Raw genomic sequence first — 13134 nt, 5'->3', positions numbered from 1 at the left:
GATGCAAAGCTAGCTGTTTCAGATTTAAATTAGGTGGTATTGGCCTACAGACAGATTTATTCAATGTCGGAGGAGGAAAGAACATGAGATCTGGGTTAGTTTCAGATTGTTTAAATCTGCCTATTGACGTCAATTGCTTTGTCACTTTTATAGTTTTTTCTCTCTCTTTTATTGTGTATTTTGTGTATATATATATATATATATCTATGTACGGTGTCCTTTAGTGCCGAGAAAGCAGCTTCAAATAAAATTTATTATTATTATTATTATTAAATGGCATTCCATATTCTATTTTTGATGATCTTCCCAGTCTGATTTGATATGACTAATTAATGCAGATTACAGGACATCTTTATATAAAAGATCGTCAACATATCTGTTATGTTCTAAAGCACAAACAGAATGGATACAGCACCTTACCTTGTGTTTCCGTTCATTCCTGTAGTTTCATGACATAAACAACATGAGACCTGAAATTATTGGAGACAAAATATATTTTTTAAAATAAAACTCATCACATTAAAACACCTTCTGATTTTTGACCTCAATAAGCCCTGCAGAGCAGTCAAGTGCAGGGCAGCTTGAATAGGCTGGTGGTTACTGCCATCTGCTGGTCGACTGGGTAAGTGTTTTTGTGTGTGTATCTTTACCTCAAGAGATGTATCTTCCTGTTCTTCTCACAACGCCCTTGTTTACCGCTCAGTGATGTACTCTCTGTCACATGCTGGATAAAAATACAAAAGAAACTATTCTTAAAAGAATCAGGAGAAATGGAAATACAAGAAGACAAGTGCAAATTACTGACTTCTCAAATACATCAACAATATATACTTATATATTTGAGAGAGAGAATCAGAATCAGAAGAGAGCTAAAAACTGAGAGATAAGACAGGGAAACAAAGAGAAGCAGAGACGACAGACAATTAAAGTCAAATTATGGGAGCACGCCAAATACATTAGCTACCAAAGCTGATAATTAATCATCATTGTGCGGCTTGTCAGCGGGAATTATTCACATCTGTAATTGGGACAAATTGGTAACCAGTGGGGTGTTTAAACTTCAGTTTGTGTGAAAGAAAGAGAGGGAGCGTGTGTTTGTACTGTCATTAATGTAGAGTGTCGACGGAGTAAAGGGAAAGTGGGAAATCAAGGACAAACTGTGTCTACCAAACATCACAGCAGCTGATTTCACTTAACTAATTAGCACCTCGTTAACTGCAGAAGAGGAAATAATGTGTGAAATGAGCAGCTGTGTGTGAAGCAGCTCAAATAAAACTGTCTTGTCCTTTTTGTACCCGAATTATGCAAACATTAAACAGGAAGATGAAAACCAGGAAGATGTAATTTTATCCTACAAGTAGCTACATGATATTTGTATTATATTCTCATAATACACGTTTAGAGTCTTTCAATGGATACACATAGAATAAACATCAAATCGAATGTATACATAAGATGTGGGTGTCTGTCTATCTATCTATCTATCAATCTTGTCAACTGTAGATATCACTTGAGTTCTGGCAGCACGACTTTCGTTCTTAAAGAGAAAAACAGATACAGCTGCTTAGCCTTTGAATCGATTCATATAAAACATTTCTGTCAGAAAGACAGAAGGAAAGAAGATAAAGGTGTGCATGATTTAAAAAAAACAAGCCTAGTCCTTTGTTTTAATCAACTGAAAAACAAGTGCTTCAGGGTGTAGGCTACACAAGTACAGTATTTGTACTTCAACTGTGTTAAATGCAGATAAGAAGTGGTATTGGTAATAGTAATAAAAGCACCTGCAGAAACACAAGTTATATGACTGTGAGTATCTGTAACAGTAATATCGAAGTTTCTGATAATGAACTGTATGAACACTCGTCTCTTTTTACGCATGCGCAACGCGCCTCTGGAGGAAGTGTGAGTCGCGAGTGAAGTGGGACGGGGCTTGACACGAAATCTGATATTTGACTCTGACTTTAGCCGCGCTCTGGTTCTGAGGATGTAAGGCTACAGTTACTGGACAGCGACTTTCCCTACCATGTTACTGTAAGCACCTGGCGAAATTGGTGAGGATAATCCAAGAGGCTTACAGGATCTGCACAACCCCACGGCTGGCCCCATCGGCACGGTGACTTGGTTCAGAGGCAGGGCTCTCCTGCTAGCTGCCTCAGAAGCTAACCCCAGGTAGCATATTGCTAGCTAATAGCAAATTTGTTTTCAGTTTTTAACTACTAAGCAGTCACTTACCAACCGATGTTTTTCACGGTTGTGTCGTATTATTTTGACGCTGGCTATCTATAAATGTGGTCAACAAATCTTGAACTGCGGCACTGGCCATTATAAACCTTATAGTAGCATGCTACTGTTAGCTATTTTGTTATCCACAATCCTCAGTACTAGCTGATGTGTTATGTAGCTGGTAGCCATAGCTAGCAAATCCAATGTCAGGCGTCATTGGTAAAAACGAGTATATCCGGTTGTGCCTTTCAAAATAAAACTACACTTGCGCAGTAATGCACACAATGGCAGCATACAACCGATTAAATTATGAGTAAATAAATAAAGCTATATATAGTAATTTCATAGTAGGTAGATGTGCTTTAAAAGAACCACAATAGCTATGCCATGTGAAAAAAGGCTTTTAATTGTAGTCAACATAAACATGCGTTTTTTTATGACTGGTTGCCTTAGGTGTTTTAGAATTACGGTATATAAATAGAGCACACCATGTAACTTAACATTTTAATATTCGTTTGCACAGGTTTGCCCTTTTTGTTTAAATAGCTTAACCCTTTTTGAAGACAATAAGTTCTCACTTCCGGTTAGTTTCGTCCGTTTGCAGTAACTTAATCCAGTTTGCCAGACCAGCCAGAGTGGCGCCGCTAACTAGCTGGCTAGCTGGGAAGACGCAAGCGACCACAACTATTACTCTATTTTTACCCAACATTAAACAGATTTCTGTACTTTTAAACTAAACTGTGAATAGATCAGAGGCTGCTTCGTCGTGCAGTTTAGTGGTCGGTGAGCCATTGTTTCCATTATAACAGCTAACAACTCAAAACAGAAACATTGTGTGATTATCTGTTACCCCACGAAACCAAGTCTGTAACTCGGATTTGCTTAATACTAATGCACAATATTAACAGTCACGACAACTGACGGCAACTACTAGAAGATGAATGAAGAAAATACAGCTTGTAAAGCAATTTTTGGTCTTTTCTAACTCAGCTGCAAGTTATGTCTTCTAATACAACAACCCCTGCAATGAGTACCAGAATCCTTGCAGTCTGTGAAGTACACTACAGTGTTTGGCTTTGGTTTAAAAAGTTTCAGAGAGGTGTGCATTTAGCTTTTTGTCATTATGGAACTTATATATAAATATTAAAGATATCTTTAGTGTGTTAGAGAAACCTCTGATTTTATCACTTGACATCAGCACCACATACTGCATCCTCCACAGTGACCATTAAGTTGAATTAACAGCTCTCTCATAAAACGTATTAAAAAAGACATGATATCCTCTCTTTTCAGATCTTGTCACCTTTGCCCTGTGAAGATCGCCCCAGCTCCGGCCTCCTGATTATGTGAACCTTTCTGAACAATATACATATTCTCAGAAAGCTCAGTCAGAGACAGAAGTCAAGATGTCCATCACCAACACACCGACCAGCAACGATGCCTGCCTGAGCATCGTGCACAGCCTGATGTGTCACAGACAGGGGGGTGAGAGTGAGACATTTGCAAAGCGGGCCATCGAGAGCCTGGTGAAAAAGCTGAAGGAGAAGAAGGATGAGCTCGACTCCCTCATCACTGCCATCACCACCAATGGAGCACATCCCAGCAAGTGTGTGACCATTCAGAGGACACTGGATGGACGGCTGCAGGTAGGATGATACAGTTATTGGATCATAACTTAAATACATACAGTTACATAACTTTATAGGCAGTTTAAACTGTACAGTTATGCATTGATTCAATTTGACAAGTTCAGGTTAATAACACATTTTAATGTTTTTGGCTGTTTCACCTCAAGAAAGTATCCAGGCATCAAATTCAATCTGCGTAACAAATAAGCCTGAAACTAATCACTATTTTCAGCACAGATTAATCCGAACATTGCTTTTTTGGAAAACATTTGTTTGACCTCCGCTGCATGGACAGGTAGTTTACACTTAAATGAAACCTGTTTACTAATGTATTATTTCTCTGTTGTTGTTGTTGTTCCCAGGTTGCTGGCCGTAAAGGGTTCCCTCATGTAATCTATGCCCGGCTGTGGCGGTGGCCCGACCTGCATAAGAATGAACTGAAGCACGTCAAATACTGCCAGTTTGCCTTCGACCTCAAGTGTGACAATGTCTGTGTCAACCCCTATCACTATGAGAGAGTGGTGTCTCCTGGCATAGGTGAGTCGGGAGGTTTTCAGTTAGTGTTAATATCTGCATTAGAGGAACTAATTGAAACTTTAAGCAGTTGTTAGGCTTATCCAACCCTCAGTCTGCACCTGAAGGGATATTTATTAGCAATGCAGATAAGAAGCAGGCTTTGTCAGTAGGCATTTCCACCTTGTAATTCTTTGTCATGTCCCGCAGACTTATCAGGACTGACACTGACCCCCTCTGGACCCAGCTCAGCACTGATGGTAAAGGATGAGTATGATTTTGACGGACCTCAAAGTCTACCGTCCATCGAGGGAGGGCACTCCATCCAGACCATCCAGCACCCCCCATCAGGCAGCCGCCCGGCCCCCTCTGAATCATTTGCAACCCCGAACCTGCTTCCACCTGCTGAGGCCTCCACCTCCGCTTCCTCGTCGGCCTTCCCTGCCATCACTGCTGGATCAGGCAGTAAGATACAGTTTTAGAATAATACTCTGTGTGCTTGGTTCAATGTGTGACTATGTTTGTATGTACAATATGTTTGCTTCTGTTTAGTTAGATTAGTTTTAACTAACTCTGTGAATATTTATGAAGCTGTATCTATTTGTACTCTTTATTTGTCTGTGGATCTCTGACTTCTGTTCCCCTGTTCTCGCTAGGTGCAGGCTCAGCCTGGTCCAGGAACAGCAGCTTCACCCCCAACATACCCCACCACACCAACGGTCATCTACAACACCACCCTCCTATGCCACATCCGACACACTACTGTAAGTACACAATAATACCACAGCTGTGGGTCAATAAGCCAACAATATCAAATAAAATGTTTTGCAAATTGGGTGATGACCATCATTGCTCTCTCTCTTTCTCTCAGGGCCGGTGCCTAATGAGCTTGCTTTTCAGCCTCCGATATCTAATCATCCAGGTGAGAACACACACATAAGTACAAGTTCATAAACCCTGGACAGAATTTTAGGATCCTGTTTTAGAAAATGTGAATAGATTTGATTAATAATAAATGTTTCTTTGTAGTTATTTTATCCGCACTTCCTGATTATTCCCAGAGTACTACGCATGTTTGCTATCATCCATGCTTGCAAAAGCCGGTGCTGCGCCTTTTAATTGCCTCTAAAAGTTTAATACTAGATTGGACATTGAGTAAGATTGCTGTCAACTTTTCATTGGCATAATGGGACATATATAAGTTACTTTAATGTTACGTTATTTAGTGTTGAAACTGATGGTTCTATATAACGCTAACCATTAGTGAAAAACAAAAGTTAGATTTTGATTCTCCTCTGTTGCAGCTCCTGACTACTGGTGCTCCATTGCCTATTTTGAAATGGACGTTCAAGTCGGGGAGACGTTCAAGGTGCCCTCTTCTTGCCCCATCGTGACAGTGGACGGCTACGTCGACCCCTCAGGAGGAGACCGGTTCTGTTTGGGCCAGCTCAGCAATGTCCATCGCACTGAGGCTATTGAGAGAGCAAGGTATGGGACTCATTAACCCTCAGTATTTAGACTGTTTTACCTTACTGCTTATGTACCTCCTTTGATAACACAGAATTTTACTGTAATAATAAAATCATTTCGCTGTTACTTTACATTTGAACCTGTAACAAGCTTCTATAGTAACAACAAATAACACACACATATTTGCTATTTGTGGTACCTTTTGATCTGGATTGATGCAGATAGAAATTTCCCCAAATATGACGTTAAAAAAGCATTTCCATATCTGCCTGTCTTTGAACACACTAGTTCAAAGTTCAGAGATGTGTGTTGATCCAAGAGAGCAGCTGAAAGGATCACACGGCCACACCTTCTTTACACTTGCTTCCATTTATACCTTCCTGTTTATTTAAAGACACCCTGCTGGTGGATGTAATAAATACAGAGAGGATCTTTAATATATTTAGAGCAACTGTGAAGGTAAACACTCATGAGATTCAGCAAAATTGGGTTTGTTTACAATAAAAACTCCACATGACACTATCATCACTCACATTGTTTCCTTTATTCCCTGCTGTCCTCTCCCCCAGGCTTCACATTGGCAAAGGGGTTCAGCTGGAGTGTAAAGGGGAGGGAGATGTGTGGGTGCGTTGCCTCAGTGACCACGCAGTGTTTGTTCAGAGTTACTACCTGGACAGAGAGGCGGGCCGAGCCCCGGGAGACGCTGTCCACAAAATCTACCCCAGCGCTTACATCAAGGTAGGGACACGGGTCTTTGCACTGTGAAAACGAGGAAATCACTCAAGGTTGACATTTCATAAAGTGTTATTTTCTCTCTTGGGGAAATTGCTGAGTGAAAGCTACAAACAACCTTTTTTTTTTAGGGCTTTCTGCCCTTGTTGACATTATGTTTTATACAAGAGTTGTGTGTATTTTGAAAAAGAATGTTTCCCATGTCGCACCAGTTTTCCATCTTTTCCTTTAATGTCTCTCATTAGTGGTAATTAATCCTCACACAGCCACACTCGAGCTGGGGTTCTCCCTGATTGGCAGCCCATGGCGGTTACATTTCCCCCCCTGTGCAGGGGGCTAATTGCTGCCGAGTGTTCAGTGTTTAGACTCTCCTCTCTCCCACCAGGTGTTTGACCTTCGTCAGTGTCACAGACAGATGCAGCAGCAGGCTGCCACAGCTCAAGCAGCAGCTGCAGCCCAAGCAGCTGCTGTGGCTGGAAATATACCTGGACCCGGATCAGTTGGAGGGATAGCTCCAGCTATAAGTAAGATGCTGTTTCTGCATATATAGATACACATTCACAAATGAATGCAGTGTGGGTCAGCCTTCAGTGTGGTGTAAATTTTACTGCTAGTAAAACAGTTTATGATGTCTGTGTACTTCCAAATAAAACAAACACTTACACTGATGTTCAACCTAATTTAAATGTCATTTTAAAAATGTTTTAATATTCTGTGTTCAGTACTAAAGATACATTTTTGCTGGCTTGAATGCTTCAGAAAATAATCGAACAATTTTGCATGAATTATTTTCCTGAAAGTTGTTGCTTTTACATCTGATGTTAGAAAGTTGTCAGGTCATCACAATTAGCTAGCCAATCTGACATATTCCTGGTTATGTCTGACAATAAATGTCTATTCAGTTTACTGCTATCAAAGTCTAACATAACAAGCAAATACATTTACATTTGAGAAGCTGCAAACAATGTTTTTTATAGAGCTGACCTAAATGATCAAAGTCACAGTTAAACAACGAGCTGATTGCGTCTCCCTCATTGCCTGTCCTCTCAGGTCTGTCAGCAGCGGCAGGTATCGGGGTGGACGACCTGCGGAGGCTGTGTATTCTCAGGATGAGCTTTGTTAAGGGCTGGGGGCCCGACTACCCTCGCCAGAGCATCAAGGAGACCCCCTGCTGGATCGAGATCCACCTGCACAGAGCTCTACAGTTACTGGACGAGGTTCTGCACACGATGCCTATAGCAGACCCTCAACCTCTGGACTGAGCTCTATATACCTGCAGCACCACTCTGCAACTCAAAGTGGCAATGGAAAGTCTTCCTCAGTGAACTGTTTAGCGCGGAGAATCCAGTGAAACAGCTTTGAAGCTGTGGCACAAACAGAAAATAACTTTGAGGTGTGTTTGCATCTTTGTGCACTGTGGCCCTGACTTTTGCTGCTTAAGCAGGAGTGACTCTGAAATGAACCAAAGCCATGTATTAAAGATATATGTACGTGTATTTTTGATAGATGGCTTTGATAAGTGATGACTGGAATGATGAACAATAGTACTAGAAAAGGACGTCATAGAGAACTACAGTCATAAAGCACCACAACATGCACACAGATGACCTGCAGAGCTATGAAAATGGATTGTACAAGAAGAACTCGGCGTCCCTGAAGTCCACAACCACCAACTACTGATGGACGTTAGATCTACTGAACAGTACAAAACATCTGAGTGCTGTTCACAGAGGCTCTTACAACCAGGCACCAGAGTGCTGCTGGTTTCAATTGTGTCAACTTTTTTTTTTCAAGCTGCTTTACACCCGGGATGAACTGTCAGGCCTGAATATTAAAGCAGCAGCGCTCTGAACGGTGAAGATCACTGCTCGAATATCACAGAATGAATTGACATGCACCATGCCTGAAGTCGGCATCTGAACTGAAACAAGGTCAAGTCTATGGGTCAGGTCAGGTGTCAAACTAAGGGTTTGGAACTGGCTGTGTGCCTGGTGGGTGGCTGATGAAGTCCTTCCTTTCTTAATAAACAAGATTAAGACACAAAGTGAAGCCCCCCGGTTGAGGTTTTCAACCAGAAGATAATGTCCTCTTCTACACGTCACAGCTACATTCATTGGGGTAATATGACATGGAGACAGACAAAGTTAAATCACCCATTGATAATACAAAATATCTGTTTTTTTACTTATTAGCTGTAAATTTTATTCATTTAGAGACCCTGTTTATGCCTGATTTGTATTAGCTAAATACAACTGTAAATGACCTTTAAGAGGCATTGGGATTAGATCTCTCTAACCACTTGCCAAGGTGGTCTGTGATGCTTTTGACCACATGTCAATTTGGGGTAGATGCTAGTGCGCTCCCCGATACGAACGTAACAGCAGGACATGGTGCGCTGTCTTTTGCGTATTATGCAAGTCACAAACAACTAAAGCAATAGGCTTGGTATCCTAACATCTATGTTAATTCTTCAATCTTGTTTTCTAAGCTAGTTGTGTGAAACAAATGCAGCCCTTGACTGGCAACAGACTGATGTAACTGTGCAGAAGGAAGTAACAACATCTGATCACAAGCAGCTGTCTGAACTCCTTAGATATGCATCAAAGAATCGGGTGTGAACAGTGATGTTACTATTTAAATCCAAGTATAAACAGGGTCAAAGTCAGAACGTCTCGCCTTTTCTTAAGTGATCATAATGGGTCACTTTCCACTGTGGTCCGTTTCAGATGTGGTTACTGTTTTGGAGAAAGCCCTCTTTTAAAGCTGCCACAAAAGATGACTCTCATGAAGCCCTCTGAACGGCCTTTTTTTCTTGCTTTCATACTGAGAGTATAAAAGAGACCAGTCTTCTGGTTGAGTGAGAAAACCGAAGAAGCAGGCAGTTGGTGTGAGGTGTGAAGTGTAATGACAGTACAAGTACAACAGGGTTTATCAGCATAACGGCAAACCAAAGTGCTCACGAACATACTTTAAGTGTAGTGTGACCACAAGAGCTGCTCAGCTGCTGGACTTTGCCCCAAGATCTTAATTTTTAAAGGTAATTATTTTTATTCTTTTCAATTTTATAGATTTGTATCACCCAGCAAACCCAACATTAACCCCTGTATTTAAACATCTTCTGACTTGCAGCCCACATATATACGACTTGATCCAGGTCTCTTGTGTATAGTTTACTGACTGAGAGAAGAGAGTTGGAGACAGTATCCCAGCATTGATATATTTTCATGGTTTTATTTTGTTACTTCTATTAATTGAGTTGTATTATATTGTAGCACTTTACTTTTGTTCTTGTTTTTAATTCAGTAACTCTTATTTTGAGGTGGTTGTCCTGCGATACGAATAAGGGATTGAAAAGGTTGGTTTATATTTGATGTAGGATTGTGATGCATTTGTATTGAACACATTTGTAACACTAAACACCTTTTTGAAATCGGTTTTCCCTCTCACTCTATAGGCATTTACACACATCTGTAGGGTTTCTTTAAAGTCTTTCTTGTTGATTGTTTTTTTTTTTCCTTTTTAATCCATGTAAATAACTTTGTTTTAGAAATGCATGTCAATGTTTGCATGAATTTTAATGGCCCTTTATCCCTACGCCTTTCTTTCAAATTCACTCTCCCTGCGTAACACACAGGTAAACCGGACTATGTGAGTAGAGTAGAAACGACAGTGCCGGCTGTGTGCTGGTGTGTTGTGCGTTGCTGGTATATCAGAGCAACATTAAAGGCGTACAGAGGGAGGCTACATTGTCATAACTGATGTAAAAGATTAAATTAGATTATATAAACAACTTAGCAGCCAAGCTCTTTACGAATCCTAAATGTATTAAAAAAACATCAGTTATTAGTGTGCAGCCTCCTTTTTAAAGTCATACGAGTACATGAAGCATGTTTGAGGCACAGAAACAGTTTGATCACAGCACAAGCCCCCCTCCCTCTTCTCCTCTAACCCGCGCTGCATGCGACACATCTCTGTTTTTAAAGTTATTTGTCATAGATAACCCACAATGATTAGGATTTAAACATCTGTTCATGCGTCTTATTTTTTCACATCAAACTGCCACACAGTGTATTCCTTCTGCTCATCTGTTAACATTGCTAAATCATAGTTTCTGTCTATGTCCCCTAACAATGTATTTTTTGAACTGTCCTTTTTTGTTAGAGTTGTTCAAGGTTTACATTTTTGGCCATCTCTAATTATCCACTTCTCTATCCTATTGCTTTGCCCCATCCCCCAACCCCACCCCCTCCTGTCCCATCTTTGATTATTTCACTATAATTTGAATAGCATTGTTTAACAAAGTTTGTCCTTCAGGGATTAAGAGAGTCCAGCTTTGGGATTTATTTACAGAAATTATGCATCTGATGATCAAATGGCAGGAAACAGGATATTTTACTATTATATGTTACTGAAAGAACTGATGCTGAACTCAGTCTGCAGAAATGATCGGTTATATTCTTTTGTGCTTGAAAGTGGACAGATGTTTTTATATAACTTGCAGTTATAATAGGAGCCTAAAGACACAGCTCAGATGAGTTGATGTTGACTACTATGACAGATTGCAGATATAAATTTTACCTGTATTTCTTATGTGAAAGTCTGTAATTAAACATGGAGTGGTATTCTCTAAGTGATGACCTGTTTATTTTGTCAACAAAGTAACCTATGGAACCAATTAAGCCTGTAGATCTCATCACAGCAGCCATATAGAGATGTCACAGCAGGAGAGGCATGAAAAAACATTAATGATGGATGCATTCAGCTTAGGGGACGCCCTGACGTTATGTACATCCAAAATATTTTGTTCATATTCCACATGTGCTTTTCCTGCTATGGCATGTCTAAAAAGCCTTCTTAAAGCCTGCTTTAATATCTATCTCTTTTTATCTATGATATATTTACTGAAAAAGCAGTGTTTTGTAGTCCATTTATAGTTAACCTCATGCCTGAGAAGAGCTCTAATCGGGCACTTAATTGAAATCAGTGTGGGTGTGTCTGTGTCCGTGTGTGTGTGTGTTTAAGTCAAAAGGAGTTGCCATTTACAAAAAGGTAACTGTACAATCAGGTACAAAGATCCTCCTATTTGTATTAAAGTAATAATCTCGAAGATTTTCATTTAAATAAATGTCTGTTAAGTCACAATCGATAGCAGAATGAGATGGTGATTGAGCCTATGGCCCACAGATGAAAGCCTTGGCATTTGCAGTATATAGTGTTATTACAGGCTGGTGTCTCTGGCGACATTTGCAGAAATAAATCACAAGCGGTGCCCAGTTAGTGACGCGTTTTCCATCGGCCAGCAGTGGTTGGTCTGCCAGAGAGGGCTAAGTGGCTGCATTTCCGGTTTCTGCAAATGTTACAAGTAAACAGCAATCTAATCTACTATGGCTAAAAAAACAAAGAAAATATGGATGACTACAGATACAACTTCAAAAATAAGTGAAAAAAAAGAAATGCTCAGATGAAGGCAAACAGTGAGGGAAATCAACAACGTCTGGTTAAATTGGGAATTGTCTTGGCGCAATTATTATATAATGCCACTAGGGGGCACCCAAGAGAACTAAACTGTAATCTTCGAGCTTGTTAGTTCATTTAATTAAAATATGTTAAGCGCATTATTTATAGGCAACATTTTAAGGGCATTTCCGTGACATTTCACTCCCGTTAAACCACAAACACAGGGATTATTTAACTGTGAAAAGCTGACATTTAAAGGGGCCGTACAGCTAATGCTAAAACCAAACGTGACTTATTATGCTTGTGTATGTGTATTGGGTCTATAGACTGTTAGCTTTGTTGCCCCTTTTAAGATGGGAAACTTTACACCTTTATTAGATGCCTTCCTTCATGGTAGGAAGACTATAGGTATAAGTCATATTTAAGATATCTGATGTGCATTTAGCTGCTTCAGTAACAGTGGCCTTGTATTGTGGAGCTCTGCAACAACCCCTGTCATTTTCCTCCTGTGAAAAGTCCCTCATTCCAGCAGTACTCCACCCACCTACTGCCTGAGCTGAAGTCTAATCAACCACAGCTGAACACACCTGTGTGGGGGTGCAGGGCCTTTTAGTGACTCACTCACACAGATTACAGTCTTAGACACGCAGGGTGTTCAGCTATCCATCATTCAGCTTCACCTACAGGATCATGCACCCCATTTTAACAGATGAAGGCTGCTTATATCAGACATGCATCTTCAGTGTGTCTGACGCTCAATCAGGGGTGAAATGGTCAAAATCCTGCCTCCACACACTGCAATTTAGCACATACACACTAGTGACTACCTTCTTTAATAGAGTTGTTGCAGCCAAATGAGCAGAGAATCTTTGTTCTAGTCTAGTCTTTGTGCTAATGGAGGCTTGAAGCATGGATTTGGGCAGCAGGGTTCAGAAAATAAACTGCATACGAGCAGTTTCTCGGTAGCTCTATGTGTTGTGGACATATAAGAATGATTAATATTAGATAAGCAATAATGTGTACAACCACATGATAAAAACTTCACCTTGTATTACTTTTGAACATAATAATTTCAAAGGTACTTCGTGGCCACAGGGACTTTATCTTGTGG

At 40.3% G+C, this 13134-nt stretch overlaps 1 protein-coding gene across 1 annotated transcript; it reads left to right on the top strand.

The window, feature by feature from the left end:
* Positions 1–1919: 1919 nt before the first annotated feature.
* LOC138609883 (mothers against decapentaplegic homolog 4-like) lies at positions 1920–11196 on the top strand. Its single transcript, XM_069682557.1, has 10 exons — positions 1920–2169; positions 3517–3869; positions 4214–4388; positions 4575–4829; positions 5021–5128; positions 5236–5286; positions 5669–5852; positions 6404–6572; positions 6952–7090; positions 7617–11196. The coding sequence occupies exons 2-10, from the start codon at positions 3630–3632 to the stop codon at positions 7826–7828; spliced, it is 1533 nt and encodes a 510-aa protein (XP_069538658.1). The 5' UTR covers positions 1920–2169; positions 3517–3629; the 3' UTR covers positions 7829–11196.
* The last annotated feature ends 1938 nt before the right edge of the window (positions 11197–13134 follow it).

The sequence above is a fragment of the Semicossyphus pulcher genome, unplaced genomic scaffold (genome assembly GCF_022749685.1).
Source record: "Semicossyphus pulcher isolate SPU_LCO1_2020_fin unplaced genomic scaffold, fSemPul1.0.p SCAF_6, whole genome shotgun sequence".
NCBI lineage: Eukaryota > Metazoa > Chordata > Actinopteri > Labriformes > Labridae > Semicossyphus > Semicossyphus pulcher.
Note: the sequence above shows the minus strand (reverse complement) of the source record. Positions and strands in the feature narration are given on the sequence as shown.